This window comes from Parasteatoda tepidariorum, chromosome 7 (assembly GCF_982258835.1).
Source record: "Parasteatoda tepidariorum strain Cologne lab strain chromosome 7, Ptep-v5.0, whole genome shotgun sequence".
Lineage (NCBI taxonomy): Eukaryota > Metazoa > Arthropoda > Arachnida > Araneae > Theridiidae > Parasteatoda > Parasteatoda tepidariorum.
This window is the reverse complement of record NC_141761.1, coordinates 92,291,784-92,318,781: the sequence shown is the minus strand read 5'-3', so window position 1 is coordinate 92,318,781 and position 26,998 is coordinate 92,291,784. Positions and strand designations below refer to the sequence as shown.

The following is a 26,998-nucleotide window of genomic DNA, read 5'->3' as shown; positions in this document are numbered from 1 at the left end:
ATTTTTAATTTACAAAATTTGAAAATAAGGCCTTTGTATTTTATAGAAAGACCAGTTTTGTTATATATATATATAATAATCAATATAGATTTTTATAAAAATTAAAATTCTTTTAATAAAAATCAGTGATTTTCGAAAGTTTTTTGTCTGAATTAGGTGGAGATGAAATAGTTGAAATTAATTACAAGAATTAAATAATAAATTGCTTACAGAAAGTTTTTGTATGAAATTTATTTTTTGCAGAAAGTTCTTCATTTTGTCCTGATTATCCTTATAATTCCATTAAAATTTTTTTTTATAATTATTCAATATTATCTAACTTAGAAACCAAGAATATTTCAGATTATAAAAAAATATAAATTTTATATCATTTTATACTGAAGTTGAAATTACAGAATTCAAAATTTCTTTCCCTTAACAATTCTTGAAAAATAAAAATTTAGAGCTTAATATTTTTTTCAAAATTTTTATTGTATGGAAACTATAAGAATTGGTATAATAATGTATCATCATACCAATGTAATGTATTATTATACTAATGTGTAATTATGGGAATTGGTATAATAATGTAACAATCTCCATTTATAAACACAATTAAATTTCATAAATTATAAATTTTTTTATAAAATACAAATTCTAAAATAAAAAAAACGCTAAATTTAGTTTTTGAAAGGAAAAAAATAAACCTCATTTTAAATAAATATTTTAAGCATGACCATTGATTTGGATTTATTTTGTCTGAATGCAAATAAATATGAAACATGCTTTAAGTCATATTTTATTGTTGTTGAAAAAAATGAAATATTATAATTAAAAATGAATAAATAATTAATAAATTGTTGAACAAAATATTATATAAAGAACTTTTACTTATTATTCTGGAAGAAATATATTTCTTATGATATCTGATTCAATAGCTCTTAACTTTGATACAGTATGAGTTACTTCAAATAAAACCTTTCCATCGTCAGTCATTGTATGGACAAAACTTTAAAGATGTGAATATACAATAATTAAAAATGAATAAATAATTAATAAATTGTTTAACAAAATATCAGATATTTAAAGAACGTTTACTTATTATTCTGGAAGAAAAATATTTCTTAGGATATCTGATTCAATAGCCCTTAACTTTGACACAGTATGAGTTACTTCAAATAAAACAACCTTTCCATCAGATTGACCTACAAAAAGCCAGTCATTATATGGGCAAAACTTTAAAGCTGTGAATGCATTTTCTTTAGAACCCACTTCAACGATTGGTTTATGTAAGTCAGTAGACAAATCATAAATATACAATCTATGCTTTGTTATTGCAGAAAATAAGGTAGAATTAATAGAAGATAAAGACATACTAAGAATATTATCAGGTAAAATAAGGGTCTTTGATGGCTTGGTCTTGTCAAGCTCCCAAATATGCAAGTAACGATCAGTACTGCATGTGAAAAAAACATTTTTAGCAAGGGGTGACCATTTTATATCATTCACAGAACCAAAGTGACAATTTTTAATAGTAATATGATCATCTGGATTGTTTAAGTTCAAAATGAAAACTTTTCCTTCAATTGTCCCAACAGCAAAAATATCATCATTATCTGGATTTGGATGCATGCACATACAAAGTGTTGTATTACTAATATGGAATTGCTTATTCGCTTTCTGTTCTGATAATTCTTTTTTAATAGTAGTAAGAACATTCCCTTCCAGGTCTTTTCTATATTTCCAAGAAGTAACAAACCCATCTACTGAAACTGCTAACAAAATTTCGACTGTTTCATTTAATGAATATCTTTTCAACATCCATCTTATGCTTTTAATTGTGCCAACAGGTCGATCTTTAGAAGATCTGTTCGTAACATATGAGGTATTATCAGACTGTTGTAAATCAATCACTGCCACTAAACCATAGCGCATACCTACAGCAATCAAGTAAGGCTTAGACTCAGATATATCAATAGATGTAACAGCTTCTTCTAAATAATATATTCTTTCAGGATATCCGCATTTATTGATGTTCCAGCATAAAACAATACCTCGAGCTTTATGTTCTGTTTCCTCATCAGAGAGTGTACTATAACCACAAACAAAAATGCTAGGATTTAAAGGATTGGTTTCAATGCAAGTAACACTGTATTTATTTTTTAAAGTTGGTAAATAAAACTCTAGGCACTGTCGAGCAGTGACTTGAGAAATTGTTGAACATTCAGATTGCTTGGTCTCTAAAGCAGAACTAAGCTCAGATGGATCCACAGAACTGCTAAATGATACAATTGTTTTTTCATTGGTGTTATAATTTAAAGCTTTTTCAATCACATAAAGTTTTGTTTTCATTCTTTTTAAAATTTCCAGATTTTCAGGAAGTTTGTGATGAAATTCTCTGAAATCTCTAAAGGTTGTTCGTGACTCTATATATTGTTGAAATGTTTTTGGAGTGGGCTTTACATATAATTCTTTCCTACTATAATGTTTTCCCATTAAATATGCATTCACTAAAAATGACTTATCTTCGAGGATAATTGGTGTTGTTTCAATTTGTTTTACACTGACATCTACAGTTCCAATAAGAGTACTTTTATCCTGAAAATTAGATGGAAACTTTTGACGGTAATCCAATGCCTGTTTATAGTTATTATTTTTAGAAAAGACATTTTGGTATTCAGGAGACCAATTTGAAATGTATGTATCTGCAATTTCAAAGAGGGGTATAATTTTGCTGCTAAGAAATATGTTCTTCCTCTCATAATCAATTTCGATTTTATTCTTTTTAATAGCCGAAGATTGGCTTCTATCTATATTTTCGATCGTAGAATGTGTTCCCTCTGATCTTTTTTTCCCTTGGCGCAAACTATCTTGAATTGTATCTAAATATTCAGTTAAAAAACTCGAATCTAATTCCGTTTCACCAAGATACACGGAAAAAAGAGGATTAGGTGTAATTTTTACACCGATTTCACTAATTAAGAGCGGAAACACGGTGTGTTCTTGCTTTTTGTCATCTTCAAGGGATTTATCATATTTTGAAAAGCCTTCTTCTAACCAAGAATAAATTACTTCTTTCATCATTTCGAAATGAAGTAGAAATTTTGAAGTTTTCTATTTAAATAAATTATTTTCTTAGATATTTTACTATCAATAGATATTTTACTATCAATAATAATTCCATTTTGTCGAAACGTTCATGATCCTTCTTCCTCGTTGTTATGATCACTAGTTTGTAAATACCGTAACCTTAGCAACGTATTATTGCTGCTGCCAAGTATAATAAATTAATTACTAAAATATAGCAAAACATGAAAAAATTTCATGAAAGAATAATAATGCGTTAATATCACGTACATTTATGTTTGTATATATCTTATATTTAAATGAAGTATACCACAAGTAATCGTTAAAATTAAATTTTTGAAAAAATTGCATTTCTTTGTTTTGCAAGTTTTTGGCAACGTTAGTCATTCTTTTTGAGAATGGCTCGCCGTGGTTCCGGCGAATTTTGTTTGTGTATTTAACATAGTATCATATAATTATGTAACATAATTTGATTGTAAACTACTGATCGTTTTTGTTACTGCATAAAATTAATCTAAATTGAAGATCATAAACATACATTCTGTAAAATGGCTGACGCTGGATTCTTTCGAGTAAGCTTTCAATATTTTTTTCACAATCACAGATAACCTTGCTGTAAAATGTTTGTTTATATTTGTTACCGCATTCGTTCTAAAATTTGTTATGCTTGCTAATATACACAAATATGCAATGATAGTTTCATTAATATCCATTAGTAAGTTCATTTCTAATTTAGATGCAATAATTTTTGGTTCTTTAAATTATAATTTACTAAGATCTATATGTTGAACATAGTAATATATGCTTGTAAATTAATGAATTCAATTATTGTTAATATGCTTGAAGATCTATATTACTCTACTTTGATTCATGTTTTCTATTTTTGAAATGCTCGAATTAACTTTTTACCTGATTCTATGTTGGTTGTTTATTTAATTTAATTGACCGCATTTACCAAAATAGCGCGAGCATAAGCTCCTATTCTTTGTGAACTTGAACATTGTTTCAACATAGGTAAGAATATAATTATCAATACTTAAACTTTAGACAAAAATTTTGGGGAAATTTACATAACATGATCTGAGGCAGAACAATTGCCAAGTCATGGCAACTTCCAGGCAGCTGCCGTGGGAAACTAAAAAAAGACACGGAAAGGGACCAAATCGAAGGGTATAACTCGTAGCCACCCCCAGCCCAGGAGATTTCTGTTTCATGATCTGTGGCAGAATAATCGCCAAGTCATGGCAACATTCGGGCAGCAGCCTGCGAGAAACTAAACAAATTATCTCTGAAAAGGACCAATTCAAAAGGTATAATTTGTAGCCTCCCCCTGCAAACATCTACATATTTTTTAAAATAAAATTTTCAAGTTTAAAATCTATTTGGCACCTTGGCGATAGTAGTTGGCGTGGCAGATCACGATATACAGTAATATCTCCAGAACTATGCACGTGGTTCGATCTTGTGTTCCAACTTATTCATTATGCATTTTGTGCCTTAATTAATAAAATATCCCTATTGTGGTCTGTGGCAGAATAGTTGCCAAGTCTTCCATGCAGCGGCCCATGAGAAACTAAAAATGCTTCAACATAGGGGACTAACTCAAAGGGTATAACTTGTAGCCACCTGAGGGAAAACTCTTCATGTTTTTTTAATCAAGTGTGCAAGGTTAAAATCCATTAGGTGCCATGGCAATTGTAGTTGGTGCAACCCTAATTGAATAAAGAATTCTTTGCAAATAGCAGTCGTAATTTGGGAATGTTCCAAGGCTAATTCAAAAAGTTCCAGTATATTCTAATCAGTCGTACAATTTTTAGTTTGTAGTGAGCTCACATACTTTTTTGCTTATCAGAAAAGGTCTCCATCATTCATTGGTTAATAATTCTGATTTCTATCAGGTAGTTAGCAATATACTCAGAGTAGTGAAAGCTTGTTGTATGTAACTTTATAAAGGTTTTGATGCAATAAGCCTAAGTAAAGTCTGAGTAATTTTTTGTACATTCTCAAAATAGAAACGTAAAGGCTAATTGGAGGAAGCCCTAGTAATATTTAGCGGATTAGAATTTTCCAATTGACCTGGTAAAATTAAAAATAAATTATGAACCACTTGTGATATTTGTAAAGGGTCATGTGTAAAAAAGAGAAGATTTCTGTATTTATTCTGTAAAATCAATTTTCGTTAAGAAAGAAAACTTTCATAGGAAATAATTAAATAATGAATTAAGATAAAAAAGAAACTTTCATGCTGATCGGATCATGCATGAGAAAAAGTATCTTTTCATGCTGATATTAAAAAAAAGGCTCTTAAATTAATTCCTTCTCTTACTAGAAATCAAAACATATTGGGGCCAAAGAAATATGCTGTTTTCTGTTTTATTTATTTGTTTTTTAATTCTTAAGTTATAGTTTCATTTTTTTTTTGTTAAAAAAAAATAAGTCTCTTACAGTCCAGCAAATTATATAACTATTGTTTATTTAACAATTTTCTTAGCAGTTTTTGGAATTGCTCTTTAAATTATGTATTTAGAATTAGTTTTGCTGTGATCAGTGAAATAATTAGTTAATCATATAAACTTTTATTAAATAAAATTTATAATGCAAAATAAGTTAACATTAATTTTATATCATTCAGTCTTTTTATCATGGTTTGTAATGAATCAAATCAAATGTAATGTAATGAAATGAAATGTAATGAATCAATGAAATGTAATGAATTTTTATATTTAAATAATTATTTTGTAGCATTAAAATATAACTACTTAAAAAATATTTTAGCCCATTCATTTTTATATTCTATAAAACAAAAATATTTTTTTTAAACAAATTAAAAAATTCTATGTTTAATATTTTATTATAATACTTACATAAGCTTATTTTATTTATAGTTGAAAACTTATTTATTAAGGAGATAAGGGAAAAGCAAAGTTATTCCAGCCTGTACTCTGCACCTGTTTAATTCAAAACAAATAACATTAAGAAAACTCAAATTATTGTTTAATAAAAAGTAATTTTTCTTAACTTTGAATCTAGAAAAATTATTATATTAATTCAAAGTTGCATACAAATTTATCTAAAAATACTACATTTTGAAAGTATGGTTTTGTGTATTATATATTAATGTAAGTCAAATGAATAATAACTGGTATACGGCCGGATTTTATTATGTTTTTAAAAAAAAAATCAACTTTAGCCAGGGTTTTATTGGAATTTTTTTAGTGAGTTTTTTTGGGTTTGTTTGTGGATCAAAAACCCTGAAAAAAAGCCAATTATTTTGCAATTAGCCTGTGCCATATTGTATTCATGTAGGGTGACCTGGGGTAATTATTGATCAAAAAATGCAAACATCTATTTTGTGAAAAAACTATTCAAGATAGAATTTTAATATTTACTGCAAGTTTGAAGTATATGAGATGAGTCCTATTCTACCTTCTTTTGTTTGAAAATCTAATTAGAATTTAAAAGATCTTAAATTTTTAGTGATCAGGAATTACCCCTTCTCTTGATCATTTCCGGGGTAATTCTTGATCATTTCTGGGGTAATTACTGATCACCAGTTTTTCTATCTGGTGAACGTAAATGGGCTGTTTAAAAATAATTATACAATGGTAATTAACAAATAAGACATTAAGATCAAACAAATAAACCAAAAAGATATGTTTAAGCTGCTAATAAAACGTTTTATTTAAAAGCAGGAATAAAGATTAACTCTTCAGCTCTGGCAGCAGCTCTCACACTGAAATTTTCATTTTCAATCATTAAAAGAAATTCACTATTTTTGCTTTCTAGAAGCTTAGTATCCTTTTTAGGCTTATAATTTCTCACCATATTTATATTAGGTTAATTCATCAACTTAAAAATTATTCTAACAATGTACACACATAAAATTAAGATAGAAGCAAGGTAAGACAAGCTAGAAATGGTGCATATCAGAGCACATTTGTCTTGTATACAGTTAAAAACAAATTTTGTGATTATAGTTAAAATATATTTTATAGTTGTTCCACTTAATAAATATGAACTGTTATTTAAGAAAAGAAAATTAACTATTTATTAGCTATTTTTTAAACTATTTATAAGAAGAAATGACAATGATCAGGAATTACCCCAGTGATCAATAATTACCCCATCTGTAGGGGGCAACATTTGATATAGTTTTCTATAATCAATTATAATGTTTACAGTAGATGTGAAACAATTAAACAAAAGCTTACACTATTTTTATATCAAAGAAAAAGAAAGTAACTCAAAATATTTATTATTAAGAGAAGGAGGGGGATCTTTGCAGAAATGTGCACATTTCGAAACCCATCTTTGAAATGGAAAATACAGAGAGCAGTTTAAAAGATACTTATTTTGTTAGATTAAACAAAAAACTATTATTAACTAAATGTAGTTATACTTTAGTAAAGAGTACAATCATTCTTGTCCATGTCTCAAATTTAAAAAAAAATTATTTTTTTAAAATAAAACTTAGATGGTCATTATTTACCCCAGAAACAGAGTGATCGTGAATTACCCCGGGTCACCCTACTCTAAAAGTTTATAAATAAATGATTTCTATTAATCATTTTCTATTATTCTGATTATTATAAAACTTTATTTTAGGGAACCAGTGCTGATCAGGATAACAGATTTAGTGATAAGCAGAAGAAGCTTTTAAAACAACTCAAATTCAATGAAATCTTAAATCGTAAGGTCTGTATATTTCATAGATTTTAATTTTTTGTAATACTTTTCCATTATTTGGGCACAAGTAAATTTTATTATCATTACTTTTGAATTTATTTTATGTTAGTTAAAAGGAAACAATGTTAAATAGCCACCACCTCAAAATATTTTTTTAAAGAATCGTTGAATTTACCTGCGTCTGAACAGAAAAGTACCTTTTCTTCCTTTAAAAAAAAAAAAAGTAGTAAGGTGAAGCATTAAAATTTCTGTCTATTTACTGCTACAAACTGCTCAACTCAACAATTTGTCCTTAGTTCATATAAAAAGGAATTAATTTTTTAAAAAATAATTAGCTAATTTTCAAAACCAGTTCTAAAATAATAATTAAAAAATACATTTTTTATTCTGAAATATTTTTTGTTTTGTTTAGTTGCAGGGTTGGGTTTTTGACGTCAAAAAGTGGTTTTTGACATGACAAGGGTATAATACTGGTTTAAACCGTCAAAAACCCGTCAAAAATGTCAAAAACTAAAGTTTGCCAAAAAAATATATAAACTTCAAAACTACCAACAGTTGCCATGCATTATATTGAAATTTAATTATACTATAGGTAATCAGCAGGTTTTAAAATATTTTTTAATTGAAATTAAGGTAAAATAACAGATTTAAAATCTCAGAAATTTATATTCAAATGCATGTGCAGAAAAATTTTGCACAAAATTTTTTTAAATATTTATATTTTGAAAAGAAAAAAATTTTTTTTTGATACTTAAGAAAATTAAAAGTTTATTACTAGGCATTTTTGACATATAAGGAACATATAACTAATATTTATAAGGAACTTACAAGTTATGTTGTATAAATACAAACTTGATACAAGTGTATGAAAAATTTTTTTTAATGTTATACCGAATATCTTTATTATCCAGTATGTTAATTTGAATTTAAAAGTAGTTATATTTGTGAATAATGATAAATATAATTCATATTGTTTATTATATTTATTTATAATTATTACACTTATCATTTTAAAACAATTTTTACCTCTTAATTTTTTTCCCCTACTTGTATTAAGAATACAAATATAATGCATATCTTGAAAGCAAGAAGTAATTATTCAACAGCTGAATATTTAGATATTCAACAAAACTATGTATATAGTATTCAGCAAAATGAAATTCACAAGTATTTGGATAAACTAAATTTTCAGCATAGTAAATGAATAGGCTGAATCTACTGTAAATCGATACTAACTACTCTGTGTATTTAACAGAAAGCACTTAAATTTGTATTGTCTTATGTTAAAGAGATTATTAAGAAGATTTAAAAGAATATTAAAAAGATTTTTCTTTAAAAGATGTCTAATGTACAAAACTGCTAATGTTTATCTTTAAAAATGTCTAATTTTTAGTATAATCTATACTATACACTAAATTTGGTTATAAATAAATTTCTTAATAATTGCAGATTTTCAATAACACTGCAGATTTTCAATAACACATGAAAATGAATACATAATATTACAAAAGATGTGAGCTTTCAAAAGTACAAGATTTTGGTTACTATTCAAAATATAAGTGTTTCTTCAAAATTTTAAATTTATTTTTTCTAGAACATATTTAGAAACACTATCCTTTATAAAAAATATATAAGTTTTATGTATTAATTAAATTTCACATATGAATATAGGTTTTCGACATTTTTGACAGTGAGGTTTTTGACGTGACGGTTTAAACCATGGTTTAAACTGTCAAAAGCTGTCACATGTCAAAAACCTGCCAACCCTGTTTAGTTGTTTTCTTAACTTGTTTAATTCTAAGTATTGGTTATCGATATGCATCAATTTACTGAATAATTTCAAAAGATGTTCCACTTATACATGTTGTTTAGGGACAAGCAGTTTTGTTTATGACTATGATAAAAACAGTAAAAATCTATATATTCAGGAAGGAATTAAAAAAATCTTTTAATTGGGTGAATGTTATTAAGTGAAAACTAATTATTAAACTTTTTAAAAGTGTTTTTATTTTTAAAGTGATTGAAATTTTTTTAAATAAAGGTACTTGTAAACTAAAATGTATTATGAAATTACCGAACAAATACTTGTTTTCGCATAAAGTTATAATTTGTTTTTAAATATTTTGATTATTTAGATATTTTTATAATTTGGATTAATTAAACCAGTTAATAATTTGGAACATGTGAGTTTAATACTCGGAAAATAAAAGAATAATTTTAGTAATATTCATTTTCTATAATTATAAATTGCATTGTTTAGCTAAGCTGAAAATTTTCTTATTTTGTTTAGAGAGATATTCAACTAAGCAGACTTTTGTTAATTAAAAAAAAAAAAAAAACACAATAATTGCAAATTAATAAAAAGTTTAAATTTTTAAAAAAAAGATTATTATCCGAACGAATGCTGGCCACAAGGTTATAAATTTTCTAATGGAAAATATGTAGCATTACTAAGTAAAGTAGTATAATAGATTTTCAGTATCAGCATTGATTTTTAATTATCAGTTTCTGTATTGACTTTTTTACTTTAAATAATTAGAGACAAGACAAGCTTGCTAATTTAAGGCTTCATGTATTTAACTACTGGTTTAAAAAAAAATTTCCCCCAAGGAAATTTTTAGTTTTATCTTCAAACTTCTGATGATTTAAAATCTTGGAATAAACGAACATGCACATACTGCAAACATATTGATTAGAATTTCTTGTTAAATTTAAATTATTAGTAATTTATTACCTTTAGAAAGAAAAAAAAATTTTTTAAACTTGAAATTCCGCAAACAAATAACAAATGTTTAGCAATGCCCATAATAATAAACTATAAAATAATTTTTTTGAAATTATTATTAAAATTAATTAGAGATTTACTTGTGAATATTAGTTTTTACTAGTGTACTTGGTGTTAAAATTGAAGATTATTATAAAAATGACATTTATTTAAGTAACAGATCATTTTTAACTATTTATAACAGACCATTCCAATCTAATCAGATAATTTTTAATTTGATGACATCAGAACGAATGAAACTGTAGGAAATGTGGGTAGATGATATAATTCAAACTTCTTCACCTTTTTTCTAAATTCCGTAATGGGCAGCCCATATTTCTACACTAAAGTTATGTTATTAATTCAGGTTTTCCTGTTATGTGTTAATTACACTTCTTCACACAAACTTGGCCTGAATCTGTCGGGTCCAAGACAGTTCCTAAAATGTCTTCTTTTTTAATCTACCTTGTTATACCGCATTCCATTATTGTTTAAGTTAGCTTGATCTTTTATGACTTTTACACTAGTAATAATTTTCAATATGCTTTATGTCTTACTTATCCAGGAATGCTTGTTGCCAAATTTTTGGTAGATACAAGTCTGATGTAACTGCGTTTCAACAAAATTGAACCAAATTTGTTGCCATACCAAGGGACACCTGTTTATAAAATTTTTTTTTTTAGATTTGAAATATATAGCATCAACTTTTCAGGTTCCGATAATGCTAGACATTTGCTACAATATAGGCTAGTGTGCCCTGTAATAGCTATATTCAATCATTTTAATCTCTATATCTTGATTAAAATCATTGATTGCTTTTTCAAATCCCAAACCTGAAAGTCAGAGAGCTTTTATTATACATTAGCAAGTGCGTACTTAAAAGCTAAATATTTTACTTTTTAGAAATAATTTTGAATTTTCAAACAATGGTTTTTTTAAGGCTAAAATTTATCGAGCAATTGAGACACAAACATTGAATATTTTATTTAGACATAGACTTGTGCTTCAGAGTCATTAATAACTGATCATCTAAAAATTAAAAGAATTGGTTTTTACAATTTCAGTTTTTCAATGATTACATGTATGAAGTTTTTCTTATAAAAATAATACATTTCTATTTTTTCATTTGTTTTAATTATCTCGGGGTATATGGCAATACTCAATAATAATACTTTGTTTCATATTCAGCTGAAATATCATTGGTAATTTGAAAAGATTAATTTTTATATTATGTTGCTTGTTTCATGGGATCAAGTTAGTAAGTTTTGGTTAGATATTTTTAGAATATTATTTGTCTTTGTTTTATTCAGCCTCAACTAGTTAAACATATAATAGAATGAATTAATTTAAAGCTGCAATTTTAAATTTCTGTTATTATTTTACAGATTGATATGAATAAAATCAACCTGGATGTTGTTAAACCGTGGATTGCCAAAAGAATTACTGATATGCTTGGTGGCATTGAAGATGATGTAGTTGTAGAGTTTGTTTTTAATCAGTTGGAAGCAGAAAAGGTATTATTCACTTTGATTTACAAAAATTAGAAAAAACGATGTGTAAAAATGTATATTTTAAATCATTTTTTTTTAATGTAATGAATTTTTATTCTCCATCTATAAAAATAAATTCATTATATTAATTATTATATTACTGAAAATTATAAATGTTATTCATATCAAGTCTTAGCTTATAATTTAAAATTTTTCAGTTTCCTGATGCTCGCATGATGCAAATTAATTTAACTGGATTTTTGAATGGCAAAAATGCAAGAGAATTCATGGCTGAGCTGTGGACTTTATTGATTAGCGCAGAAGAGAGTACTGATGGCATACCTGCTGCGATTCTCGAGCAAAAGAAGGATGAAATTAAAAAAAGAATGGTAAGTCTTGGTTCAGTATAGTTAACACAAAAATTTAAATTTTTAAGTCTTTGTTTACTGTTATACTGTTTAACAGCTAATGCTATTTTGCAAACAAACGCTGATTCGACTAAATTTAAGATGATAGGATTAACAGTTTAGAATTATGATGGTTTCATACCAAAAAATAGAATATTTAATTTGTACCTATTTACACATTTGATGTTATCACCTAGAGGAGTAAGTAAGCAAGGGTCTGTAGTTCGATCTTAGGCTAAATTGAACGAGGCCAATGAGTCAGTAGAAATAACAATTCAGAAGTTGTAAGTTTGTTATGTATAAAAATGAAAACTATTTTTTAATTGTAGTAAATTACACTTTTGACTTTGCTATCTAATCAATTAAGGATATTGTTTCCTGTTTTATTATTATTATGTTGTGCTAAATAACACTCAATTTGAAATTATAGAACCAATAGTTTACACTTTTCTTGTACTTATGTACTCTGTCCTTCTTCCAAACTATTTATTCTATCCATCTGGATTTAGTCTCATTTAATTCAGTGTTAAAAAATTGCCTCTCTTGTCTTGTTAGTCTTAAAGTAAGATTGTCAAAAGCATTAAATAAGTTCAAATCAAAAATAGAACTCTTTATGCATAAAAGCTCTTTCAACTTCTGAATTAATAGTTCTATTAGTGTTTGCTCTCATTCGAGATAGCATGCTGAAATACACAGGGGACGATATTCTGCTTGCTTTTTTTTAATAACAGGTTTTTGAAGAATTAATGCTAGTTTTAATTCCAATATTATCTAGTACTTCCAATTTTCCTGATATGAAATTAAGCAGATTATGTTAAATTCTTTAAATGCTATCAGTAGCGTAGAAGCATTAAAAGTGACATTCTGTTGTTGATTATTTTATTTTTGGTGTATTTCAGGAAGAACATGATAGGCTATCATCCAGTCAAAAGAAGTATGATGATAAGTCCAAAAAGCGTAGATCTCGCCATAGTTCTTCTTCTTCTTCCTCCTCATCTTCCGATCATGGCAGGAGAAAAAAGAAATCCGAAAAGTAAATTCTGATTTTTGACAAAATGAGTTTTCACATTTAACTTTTAGTTTCTAATTCTTTATTTTATATATTCCAAAGTCTATAGTAATAAAATGAAAGTATATTAGTGACTGATATTTTAACAGATTTTTTAACTGTTTTTAGGCTGAAGTTATAAAATTTTAAAATCTTTAATTCTTCGAATATATGCAAAATTTTTACACGTGGGTCTGATTGATTAAAGCATCAGAAATGTTTGATAATAAATTTGAACCTCTTAACAATAGATAGTTTAGTTTGCTCTTGATGAAATTATATCTTACTGATCATGTTATAGATTAGGGTTAATAGTTTTTCTTTTTTTTAATCTTTATTGTAATTTCTTTTCCAGTAGTAAATAATAGAGAATTTCTTCTTTCTTTGCTATTCATTTTTATGTTTTCAATAGGTCTGAGGAATCATCAAAAAAGACTGCCAGCCTTGATAAAGAAAACATTTCTAAAAGTCGGAGAAGGTCTAAATCACCTTCACCCTCTCGTCACTCTAAGAAAAAAGAAAGGTTTGTATAATTATGGCTATATTTATGTGATTTGATGCCAAGTTTTTCATGACTGTTTCCAATTTTTCTTTCCTTATAAGTTCTGTTTTATTATTATTTCAAAATTTTTTCTCTAACCAATTTTTGGAGCACAACAAATTTATACATTATCCAGCCTGTGCCTGTGACAATCTAACAATCTACTCAGAATGGTATAAAATTCGGAATGTAGGAACTTGCCGTTAGCAAATATCGTTTTCAAAAATTTCCTGTACTTCACTTCTCAGACATTTGTGATGTTAAAATGTCAAATTTTATTTAATTCAATTCTCAAATTTTAAGTAATTAGTACTAAAATTTTAAATAAAACTATATTTGTTAAATTATTTTTGTTAAGTCAAATGCTTGCACAATATTTTTAAATTATCTTAAATTTTTTTGATAAGTTTTTGTAGCAATTTACTGCAAAATAGTTTTAATAATGTTTGTTAAAACAGTGATTTTTATTGCCTATACCTTTTACAGGTCTCGTTCCCGTTCAGCTCAGAGAAGTCGATCAGGAGAGAAAGATAAATCTCCTGCTCATTATTCTCCTCCTCATAAAAGTAGATCACCACGTCAGGCTTTATCCCCAGTTGATGATAACAAGAAATCATCTCCTGATAGAAAAAGCAAGTCTAAGAGTAAGTCGTTATCTCCAACTCAGGGGAAATCCCGCAGCAAGTCTCCTTCTCCAGCTCGAAGGAAATCTCCTCGTAGGAGTAAGTCTCCTGTAAAGGACAGAAGATCCCCCAGAAAAAGAAGTTCGCCTCGAAGGAGCCGTTCACCTCTCCCTTCAAAGTCTTGGCAAGGTAGAAGCCCACGGCGAAGTCGTTCACCAGTTAGGAAACGTCCGTCTCCTCGTCGCTCCCCAGTGAATCGTCGCCATAACTCGAGGTACAGTAGATCACCAGGAAGGAGAAGTCATTCTCCACACAAACGTCGAAAGACACCCCCGAGGAGAAGTCGTTCGCCTCCACCTCGTAGCAGACCAATGAGGCGTAGTCGCTCACGTACTAGGTCCCCCGTACGACGCCGAACACCATCTCCTCCAAGACGCAGTCTTCCTAGAAAGCATCCACGTACAAAGTCACCTAGCAGAAGCTCTTCTCCAACTCCCCATTCTTCTTTACCAAGAAAACCTAATAGGTAATAAATTTTTTTAAACCAAATTGTGATAGTATATGTGTATGGTAAGCTAAAGTGATACGTGTTGCTCATTTTTGACGTAGTCAACTAGCATTCTAACTTGACTGCAGCAGAGTACTTCTTAATCTTTTACTGCTGTTTCTAAAAATATTACTTATTTGTGGTTTTCTTCTCCATCATAGCACAAAATAAATTAGTTTCGCTTAAATTTTCCATAAAATTTAGTTTGTTAATATTTGCTGTTGCAGGAGTTGGGAGAAAACAGAACAATTGTAGTTTGGTATAAGATTACACTTTGATCATAGCTGAACATTAAAAGCTGTATGTACCCTATGGAAATTGACAGTTTTTTTCCAATGATAAAGTTAAACACAATCCTTCAAAAAAAAAAATTTGAAATTTATTTGCCTTTATGATATTTTTTTAAATGTTCATTCTTTTAAAAACTGATAATGGAAATTGCACTGATTAAATTAAATCATTCCATTAAAAAAAAAATGTAAAAATAATATTTTTTTAAATGTTTATATATATATACAGTCGAACCTGGGATATAGTGAACACTCGGATGTAGTGAACTTTTTTAGCGGTCCCGTCCGTATTCCTATTTAAATAATGTTATTTTTAACGCTTATAGTGAACAGCTTAGAACTTAGAAACTCGGTTATAGTGGACTCAAATTTCATTTCTTTAAATATCTTTTTCAGTCCTCCATCTTTAAACTTGTAGGTGTTAGGACTGAAAATGAATGCATTCCTATAAAATGTGTCATATTACTCTCCTTTATGCTTATCACTTTTAACTGTACTGTAATAAATGTCAAACAGATCATTTATCTTATACTCCCCCCTCCCTGACAAGCCTCGCTTTCTCTCTCTTCCCCAAGCTTGCTCTACAACTAGTTAACTTGGCCACCTGCTGAATTTTTGGAATTTTCTTATCTGTTCAAACCATATTCTTTACAAATCACCCCTTGACAATCAAAAAGGGGAACAATTTAACTCATTCTACAGCTGCTCTCTTCATATTCTTACATTATCTATTTGAGACAAGATTTTTATTTCAAAAGCAGTGAGAATGGCAAATTCTCTAAAGAGAAAAGCGTTTTCGATAGAGGACAAAGTTAAAATTGTAAAGCGTATTGATGATGGAACCAATCAATCGACACTGTGTAAGGAAATTTCCTTGTCAAAATCTACAGTTTCAAACATTTGGAAAAATTGAAGTGCAATTCTTGCGGCATACGACAAAAACACGGTTTCATCGAAAAAACTGCGTGGAGCTGAAAGAGAAAACGTAGAAGATGCTTTGTTAAGATGGTTCGAAATCTTGTTCAAAATGTAAAAATCTTGCATTCTTTGCTCTTTGTAGATAAGAAAATTGATGAACTCAATTTAAAATCAAATTGTGTTCAATCAAAAATCACAAATTTTTTTCATAAAAAGTGAAAATAAAACTAATATTTAGCAACGTAATTACTTTTTCCATCAATTTTTGCTTTATTATCTGTTAATTAGTTAATCATTTTTTAAATAACTTATGCAAAATTGCAAAGCCAATTTTCAATCATTCAACTGTCTTATGCAAAAAATATTCTTCAAAAAATTTGGATATAGTGAACCATCGGTTATAGTGGACACATTACTGAGTCCGCAGGCGGTTCACTATAGTGGGGTTCGACTGTATATATATAATTTTTAATGCTTGCTTGTGTTCTTATGGATTTTAATTTTGTTTTTTTAAATGCTGTCTATTTGCAGTTTATTATTTGCAGTTTAGCATTCTAATAAAATATCTGAATTGAGAATTGCATAGTTAAGCAGAAATTATTAAGTTATTATAAGCATTAAGTTTATAATTTGAAGTTTGTATTTAAAAATAAGTTTCGCTTTTTGTAATTTAATTTATTTCTTATTAAAATTAAATTCTTAGTTTTTCTCCTTAATTTTAATTTATATTAATATCTATTAAACATGCTTAATTGGTGATTTTATAGGAAAATGCGGGCAACGTCTGAATCATCATCTGCTTCTTCCGGTTCTTCTGGTTCAGCTTCACCTCAGCCTCCTAAAAAATCAAAGAAAAGGGCATCAGTGGATCCTGAGCATTCAGATGTCATGAAAAAAATGGTATTATTTGAACTTAATTAATTATTTCCATTTATATAATTTTTTATTCCAAAAAATTCTTAAGATAATACAATGAAACCAAACAAACATTGTAGTGATCTAGAGAAAGTATTGCAATTTAAGCAATATATTTTTACATGTAACTCAATATTTTACAGGTTCATATTTTATATTTGACATATCATATCATATTTTATATATCTAATATTTTCGCTGTGTTTATTGAGTTTGTTTTTAAGAAATAATTGCTTATTACTCAAATCATTTTGGGCTTTAATTGAAAATTAGTGTTAACTTTTGCACTAGATTACTATACATCTCTACAACTGTGTCAAAGATTATGTGAGTGTACTTTATTATTAAAATCAGTCAACCTTTTTTTTAAGTCAAATCAGTCAAATTTTTTTTAACCTTACAAATGGAATGTTTTATGCCAAGTTATAACATATCTAAAACTTAATGTGCATCAGAAATTAACTGTGAGTAATAAGTGGTTAGTTAAAAATGTCCCAATTGGTATAGAAAAGCATCTTGGTTTGATATTTGTGCAAATTACTTTATTTTCTAATCATCTCTACACTTATCATCTGCGATTGTGACCACTAAATAAAGATTGCTATGTTCTATTTTATTTCTGGTGTTTCATTTTCTAATACAATGTTTTTAAATAATTGTAAAATTATTATTGCAAGCAAGTTGGCCTCAGAAATAATTAACATAGATATGTTACATTTATTAGTAGCTTTGCTGGGACCAAAAGTTATTTATTTTTATAGACAGAATGATAATTTCAATATTATAAGTGTACAAAGAATGATTTGATTATAAATCTGAAAGTACTTCTTTTATTTAAGTTAATTTACTGAAATTAAAAATAATGTTAGGATTAAATGAAATTGTTATTTATTATATTTGTAATATTTAGAAATGATTGTGCTCCAGAAAAATCCGAATTTTCACATTTTTCGCGAACCACGATCCGGAAGTTTCCAGAAACCCAAGGTCCAGAAGTTTCAAGCAATCATTGATCGCATTTATGTATAAAAATTCTGTTATATTTTATTTAAAAATATTAGAACTAGAATTTATAATTGGTATCTTTCAATTGTAAACATTTGTTTCTGGTAGGAAATTTGATTAGAAATAAAAGTAAGCTTATACATGATTATTCATTGAAATTATGCCACATATAATTTATTTAGAATTTCATGTTTTGAAAATATCAATGATTTAAATTTATAAAGACATTACATTTTTGAAATGGATTTTACTAAAGAAATTTTTAGGATTTTTGTGTTCTGTTCACAATTACCTCTGAATAATGATATTTTATTTTTAGTTCATTACTTTGAACGGATATTGATATTAGACTCATTGACATGTATTGGTGTTTCATTTCAGGAAAAAGACGCTTTTGATATCAATCCTAAAAAAGATTCAATACAAAAAACTAGACATTACCGTTCACATGGCAGAGAATCTGATTCTAGTTCAGAAGAAGAGTCGCCAGTTAGGAGACCTTTGCAAGGCAAATCAAAAATGTCCAAAAAAGTAATTAAATTTTTTTATTTTATACATATTGCAGTATATATTTTTTGATATGAAGTTGTTGTTAATTTTGAATGAAGCCTTGTTAATTTTTCCAGATTTTATTGCCGCTTTGTGATACATATAGTTTACCCTGTAAAATGTTTACTTTGTTTGTAAGATCCACTTAATTTTTAAAATTCATAAATTTATCTATGATTCATTTCATTCAGTATTTCAATTAATCTATTGAACTTACCTAAATAATTTTGTTTATTTTGTTTGTGATATTAATAATTTGATACAATTATTCTAATGGACAATTGACTTCAAAAAAGCTACTATTTATAAAATTTCCCATTTTTATTTATAGAGCCTTTTTATGATAATAAATATAGAGGAGAGGGAGTAAATTATCATTTTTCATGAGTATAATTTTTAATAAAATAAGTTTACAAAATATGTTAGAATGATGGATCAGTTATGGATTTAAAGTTGTAAAAAAATTTAAATTAAACTTCCATATAATTCTTACAAAAAAATATGAATGCAGAGTATTCAAATTGCAGTTTAGAATCACTCTTCCAAATTTACAAATTTTTGATAATTTGCTTGTTTTTTGTATATTTATTAGGGTGCTGCTAGAAGTTCATCTTCCTCCTCTTCTGGGTCTTCAGGATCTCATTCTGCATCTCCTTCACCTAGAAAAGGAAGACCTAGTCCTTATGATCGCAGGTAAAACACTTTATTTATGACTGCATATGATGTAATATTACATAAAAAATAATTCATCAATTTTGTTCAGTTAAATATTTTTAGTTTCAACCCAGTAGGATGTTCATATTCTTTATTATAGAAAAGATACATATTGTGTCAAAAGTTTTTGTGGAGGTATTTTGAAATTGCATTCATAATAATTATAATTTCTTTTTTGTAAGAATTGTGCATGGGTGCCACTCTTCAGTCCTGAGGACTGAAATCAGTTTTGAGAAAAAATCAATGGGCTGAATTACATCCTCAAATTTATATTTATTTCCAATTTTTTTATTCAAATTGTTTTCAAAAAATAAATAAAATGTACATTTAAAAAAAAAATCTGTGAAGATAAAGAAAAGTAATGGCTTTTGTGTTATTTTTCATAATTATTACAAATGATCAAATGATAATATCACACCACAATTAAAGAATGGGACTGACTAACTTCATGTGATTGTGTATGCAAATTTTAAATCTAATTCTGCTTGAGTTTGTAATTTTTCCTGATATTTTGAGAGGTTACAAAAAAAAAAAAAAAGAAACTAATTATGATTATTTTCCTTAAAAAATGAAACTTATTGCTCTAGCGAGAAACTTTAGCTGGTAAAGTGTAAAGATATAAAGTAATATAATAAGTAAATAATATAGTAAGTAACGATGTAAATGGCTCCAAGAAAAAGTTGGTGTTATAAAAATGTACATGAGGTTAGCTGTTATTTTTGTTTTGTCTGCTGCAAAAAATAAACTAATAAAATAAAAAGGCTCTTTTAGAAAAAATAATCCAAGTCATTAATTTATTATGTGGGACAGAACATAATTTATTTTTTCGGATTTTCAGCTCACTAAAAGTGATAACGCTAATGCTAGACCTTGTAAATTGATTAAAAAAAATAAGTTCAGTCTTGAAGTTTCCTTAGAGTGGCACTCGCGATTGTGAGTAATAATATAAGAATTTTCTTCAAGTATTGTGCATAAAGCCAATTTTATGACATTTACTTAATAGTTTTTCTTTTTGTGAAATCATACATTTAATGAATGCTTTTTGTGTTGAAAGACTGACATTTTCTATTTTTATTTGTATCTTAATTTATTTCAAGTTGAAGCTCAATGTGAAAGTACCATAATGTTTACTTGATTAAGTGGTTCAATTAGATGCTTATTTGAATACTCCAGTTACCACAGTATATAAAAGCATTTAAATAAAAATCTTGTTATTCATAATTTTAACACCACTCTTTTAGATGTCAGTAGATGTATTATAATTACTTATAAATAATATTACAATAAGTTTTTAATCTTTTATGGCTTTTATTACTATCTTTTATGGTCATTCAAAAGAATGCTAGTATTATAAAATTGTATTTTTTTATAATCTTTTAATGTAACATAAAAAAACAACTAGAAATGTAATTAACTGATATCATTTTTTTCGTAACCTATATAAACAGTAATTGTCTTAAAATTTACCTATTAATCATATTGAATAAATGGTTTCATTATTCACAAAAGTTATAAAAAAGTGCTCGGTATTCCATATCAGTATTCTAAATGGTTAACTTGATTTATAAGTTAACTTGTTGTGAAATGAATAACAATAACATATCTTCACATCAAACTTGACTAATTTTAATAATTTAGCAAATATTTTATGCTTATAATTAACCTATTATATTTATTTATTCTTAACACTAGACTCATAACGAAAAATTTTTAAAAAAAATTTTCATTTAGAACTGCTCTATAGATTTATTAAAATGAATAAAAGGTAATTTAGCTGTTAATAAATTTTGTCAGTAAACTATAATTTTTTTATTACTTCAGTAAATTGTTTGATATTACATTATTTTGTTTACAGAAAAGGAGAAAATCATGTTTTTGACAATATTATTATTTGCATGTAGTATTTCTGCAATATCTATTTTATTTTTGTAGTGAATGTATAGATTTCTTAAATACTTCCCACATAATGCAAATTTTTGCTACTGAAGTTTTAGGACTATTTATTAAAAATTTAAATTAGTTTTTAAATTTCGTTTGGACAAAAAGTTATAGAATTTAAAACAAAACAGAATACTGATAAAATGTATCAAGTGTTTACTGGATCAAATCATGACGTAAAACTTAATTTATTGCAAACTTGAAAATTTGAATATTGTCATAGTTGAAGCAATTATAGTTTTAATAAATGACTCAAAATTTGTATAGTATAGACATTATATGATAACTTTTTGTGGAAAAACATTATATGCTCTATAGCAGCTGTTCTTAAAGGATCAATTTTCTTTCAACAGAACACTGACATCATCAATAAAGTACTTTAAGACAATTGTGAGCATATCAAATGAACTATAAGGAACTACCCATTATATTGAAAATGTTTAATTAGAAGAATAAATTTTTTTATCACTTTATCTTTACTAATCATAGAATTAGGTTCTAAGTAGACAGTTGCATTCACATGCCTTTGAGCAGCATCTAGTCTAGTTCTGAATTTTATGTTGGTACAGTCGGACTTCTATTTAACAATCTTCTATTTTGCGAATTTCACTATTTTGCGAATTTTTTCGAGGAACTAAGAACATTTTGGAAATTTCTTCGTAAAATAACTTCCAAATAGGGAAGTGAATTTTCTATTTAACAAACTTTTCTTTGAGATCCACTTTCCCTATTTTCCAAAATATTTCAAAACATTTCAAGCTTGTTGATGCATTTTATGGGGGAAATGAACTTGAATTAATTTTCGAAGTCACTGCTTTATGTAGTGTTTCACAAAGCAGTAAAATCCCTTTCCCTTTTCGTTTGCATTTCAAGTGAAAAACTCAGTCCAAATTAACGGATTTTATCAGTAGCAATTAAACTTAAGAACGCATGTGGTAATGCATGTTTAAAATTACTTTTATGATAAATGTAGCTATAATTTTATACATAAATTTAGTTTTTTTTTTAAGTTGAAAATGTATGTGGCATGGTAGTGTAAGACTGGATAATGTTTTGCTCTATTCTTGCTTTCCATGCAGATTCCATTTATGGTTAAGGTTTGTAAAATTAATAGTAGATACTAGTTTACAAGATAAAGGTGCATAAATTGCTGTTTTAATTATGCCTAGTGTTTATGAATTTAAAACCTGTTTTGTGCTGTTTATGTATTTTAAAAGGTGATTTTCTATTTAGCAAATTTTCCATATAACGAACTTATTATCGGGATTTAGCAACTTTGTTAAATAGAGGTCCGACTGTATTTGCATAATGAAAAAATAGGGGGGGGGGGCTTAAAAATGATGATATGGCTGTTAGGAAAATATATTTCTTTATTGGTGAATTTAGTTATGATTTGTAAAGCGGGATGGGAAATGCTATGTACTTTTTTATAAAATGCATGTTCTGTCCATAATTTATTCATTATATTGTTTTTAAAAGAATTATATATTTTCATGCTATTTTTTTCCCTGGCATTTTACTTTAAATAATTTGATAAAAACAATCAAAATATAAAATAACTAGTGAATTATTGATTGGATCTAAAAATAACGTGAGATTTGAGAATTGTTACTGGTTCTCACTCTTGGAATCCCAGGCTTCTGCAGAGCATTCTGTAGCATTATAAAGTTCTTCTGTTGTCTTAAGTTCTTATTATTTCTAAATCACACAATCTTAAATCACAGTAATGTTTATATTGTTCCTTATGTTAATTCATTTTATAATGGCAAATGCTATTGCTTCGAATCTATCTTATTTTTCGAAAAGTTGGGCAAATTACTGTTAAACTAATAAATTTAGTTTTTTAGTTAAATACCAAACTCTTTGTAATTATTTTTACTATAGAGTGTATAAAATGTACCTATTATATTTTAGTTTAGAAATTTAAAATGGCATTGATGCTAATTATGAGTTTAAGAATAGTAAAATGTTATCAAAGTAGTAATGATTTGTTTATAATTGTACTGTATTTAATTTTTTAGAGGTAGTATTTCTCCTAGAAGACGCAATGCTCGTGGTACTCCTCAATTTAGAAACCGCAGATCACCGACTGATGATAGAATGCGCAGAAGATCCTTTTCTCAAGAGCGTCGTTCACCTATGCGAGATAGGGGGCGCTATGACCGAGATAGAAACTTTCGTATGGGAAGGGAACGTGACAGAGACTGGTATAATCGTGACAGAAACTTTAATGACAACCGAAACTACAGAGAACCGGATCGCAGAGAAATGGATCGTCGAAGGATGTCTCCTATGGACAGGCGTCCTCCAGGTATGACCTAGTTTTGATTTCTTTTCTGTTCATTTTAAATCATTAATTTATTTTCATCTTTTTTAGATATTTTATCTGATAATTGCTATGATTCTCAGATGAATAGATGCCAATTTTTAACGTATTAAAATTTTTATCACTGCTAAAATACACTAAAACATTTAATTATTTTTGTGCTACTCTTCAGCTATGAAATGCCGTAATAAATATTTGAATAGCTTAGATATTAGTTATATTAATATGGATATATAAGGTTATAATTATGTTATTTAGTGTAGCAATTCTAATTTTTTTTAAATTCTGAGTTTGAAAAAAATAATTTATTTAGTTTTATTGCATACAGTCAAGCACAAAAAATTATCACTGGCATTGAAATATGCATTTTATTATCAACTCTAAAACCTCTTGTGTTGTTGATTTAATTTTGTGTAATAATGCAATCCTTCCATTAGATTCATTTACTTATGTTACAGGGCATTTTCTAGACAAATTTAGATGTGTTTGAAGTTTCAATTCTTTATCTCTTTGGCTTCCTCATTATAACTTTTTTTTAAAAATTGAGTTGTAAGCTTTTAGAAACTAATGAATCAAGTTTCGTTACTTACTGGAAAAGTTAAGTACTGTTGAAATGGCCCTAAAATAAATTAAGTAGCTGTATTAAAAGAGAATAATTCTGTTTGTAGTTCATATTTATTAAAAAAATTCACAGAATTTCAAAATGTTTGAGAGAAATTTTCTAATTATTCTATTATATTTGAGTTTAATTTAATTTAAAAAAAAAAAACTACTAGTTTTTGTTAATAAATTGAGCAAGTTTTGTTATTATCAGATATCTGATGTTAAATGTTGTGGAATAACCCTAAATTATAATAAGATGCTGTGTTAATTGAGAAAAGATTTCGTTAGTTTATATAAAAATTCCACTGTTGAGTTTTTAAATACTGTGAGAAAATGTTTAATTGTGTAGCTAAATTCATAGATTTTTTTTTTTTAAAAATTGAGTTAACTCAAGTTAAGAAAAATTTAATCGATATCAAGGTTTTTATTAAAAATTGACATGTGATATCACAAATGTGCACTGTGGTGTAATTCTTAAATGGAATACACAGTTACGTTTAAAAAAATGTTGTAGTTCGTAATAAAGCTTCTCCTTTTTCCTGCTCATTAGTTGACCGTAGAAGACACACCCCTGATGACAGACGCCGTTTTTATGAACAAGAACAACGCCGGAGATCACCTAATCAAAGGCAATCATTTGGCAGGCGACCTAGCCCTCGAAACAGACCGAGATCAGTATCTCCACCTCCTGAAGAGATGCGAAGTGTAGAAAGAAAACGTGGCCGATCCCCTAGTGAAATGCAAGGGCGTTCTGTAGATAGGCGAGGACGTTCCCCTAGTGACATGCCTGTCAGATCTGGTGATAGACGTAGATCACCTAGTGAAAGACAGCGTCGGACACCTATGGAAGTGCCTCTTAGAGCAGCAGATAGACGTCATAGGTCTCCTAGTGAAACTATGGATAAAAGAGGTGGTTCTCCAATAGAGGTTCGTCGACGCTCTCCTAGTGAAACTTATCAAAGAAAGAGGTATGGTTTATTTTAAAATTAAGTCTTGTAATTTAGTCTTGTTTCTCATTTGAAAAATTTTTTTTCCTTCCTTTTTAATAAATGATAATGGACACAAGGATTGGAATGGAAAACAAAGGTTTTTTTTATAATAAAAAAAGGGGGTATTTTTTGTCTTTGGAACTTTTTGTTCTTCAAAACTCCTCTATGATTTTAATGATAAAAGTGGAAATATAATTTTCTACTTCATGATAGTTTATAAATTCAGAATTAATGGCAGTTTACTTAACATTGAATGTGACTTCTTTAATTTCACTCTAACAGTAGTTAGAATTTGTTTAGATTAAATATGAACAATATTTAAAAGGATTGTTTTATATGATATTTTTATTTTAAGGGGTGCTTAGCAATTTTCTAAACACAGCATTTGCAGAAAAGTTTCACTGTTCTTTGGTTTTGGCAATTGCAAAAATGGAATTTTATGAGCAATAAATTCACATTGTTTTAAAACTGAAGTTACTAATTTTAAACTGAAACGTTTATTGTAAAAAATAGTGAAGTGAATTTTTATAACCGCTGTAAAAATATGCCTACTTGACTTGGTAAACTTGTTTTTTACTTACTGCTGTTTTTATGTTAATAGCAGTGATACTTAGTTGTGCTTGATAAATGATGTTTCTGAGATGAAACATCATTTATAATAAAATTATTTATTTTCAACAGCACATGGAAAAAGTAAATTTCTGTACAAACTTAATGAAGTCTTAAAATGTGATAGCAAATTAAAGTTACTGCTTTTATTTTTATTGGGTCACATGTGCAATAATAGCAAAATAAATAGTTTAATTCTTTACTTAACTGCTTTTGTTAACTGTCTGATTGTTATTCGACCATCTTTGTTTTGAAAGCGGTTTTTGAGAATAAAACTAAATTTGCAGTGCTGTGTTTGACTCTAGATAATTTTTTTACATTAATTCTTTGTCTTAAATTTTATTCAGGATCCAGATCGAAAACTTTTCTGATAATAAAAGATTCACTTCTCATGATTAAAAAATTCATTTCTTGTTTAACATTTACATTTCTTACACATACCTTACATTTCTTAGATATAATTATCATAAAAAGTTTTTTCGTTTTGGCATAATTTGGAATCTTCCAATTCTTTTCCCGAAATATCCATTCTATTCTGGGATGCATAGGAAACGTCAATATTAATAAAATGTAATTTAGCATTTTCATCTTAGTCTGCTTGATTCCTGTGTGCCTTAACACTTGACCATGATTTATGTAACATTTAAAAGAGTAAATACCAATTCATCTTGCCAGAATTTTCAGAAGTTTATAAAATAAACTTTCCTTAATGAAATTTTATTTATATTACAAGATAATTTGGTGCAACCAAAATTTTACTGAAAAATACAAGCCATTATCCAGAGTCAAATAAATGCCATCTTTAACCTTTTGCTGGAGGATTCTATAACAAGTAGGCCAGAATGATCTTGCAGAGGATAGTGCTGAATTTTAATATCGTTACATTTTGATTTGTGTGTTTGTGCAAAATAAGAATATGAAAAATGAATCTTAAGTAGATTGGATTTATGCAGAGAATTTTTTTTAAAAA

At 27.5% G+C, this 26,998-nt stretch overlaps 2 protein-coding genes across 3 annotated transcripts in view; one reads left to right on the top strand and one right to left on the bottom strand.

The window, feature by feature from the left end:
• Nucleotides 1-942: 942 nt before the first annotated feature.
• Nucleotides 943-3,213, bottom strand: LOC107442010 (dynein axonemal intermediate chain 4-like). The gene has a single exon (XM_016055447.4). It carries the CDS (start codon nt 3,061-3,063, stop codon nt 1,081-1,083), a length of 1,983 nt encoding a protein of 660 aa, XP_015910933.3. The 5' UTR covers nt 3,064-3,213; the 3' UTR covers nt 943-1,080.
• Nucleotides 3,214-3,423: 210 nt separating this feature from the next.
• The window catches only part of LOC107442014 (uncharacterized), a 40,253-nt gene continuing 16,678 nt past the window's right edge, over nt 3,424-26,998 (top strand). The window contains exons 1-12 of one of the 2 annotated variants that reach the window (XM_087168269.1): nt 3,424-3,638; nt 7,672-7,761; nt 11,902-12,030; nt 12,225-12,395; nt 13,313-13,446; nt 13,874-13,984; nt 14,489-15,151; nt 17,148-17,280; nt 18,682-18,831; nt 19,442-19,542; nt 23,523-23,812; nt 24,981-25,398. In XM_087168269.1, coding sequence (XP_087024395.1) covers nt 3,615-3,638; nt 7,672-7,761; nt 11,902-12,030; nt 12,225-12,395; nt 13,313-13,446; nt 13,874-13,984; nt 14,489-15,151; nt 17,148-17,280; nt 18,682-18,831; nt 19,442-19,542; nt 23,523-23,812; nt 24,981-25,398 — 2,414 coding nt within the window. In that variant the 5' untranslated portion in view covers nt 3,424-3,614. Of the gene's footprint in view, nt 3,782-7,671; nt 7,762-11,901; nt 12,031-12,224; nt 12,396-13,312; nt 13,447-13,873; nt 13,985-14,488; nt 15,152-17,147; nt 17,281-18,681; nt 18,832-19,441; nt 19,543-23,522; nt 23,813-24,980; nt 25,399-26,998 lie in introns of both variants that reach the window. The other variant, XM_087168270.1, reaches the window with a different exon arrangement.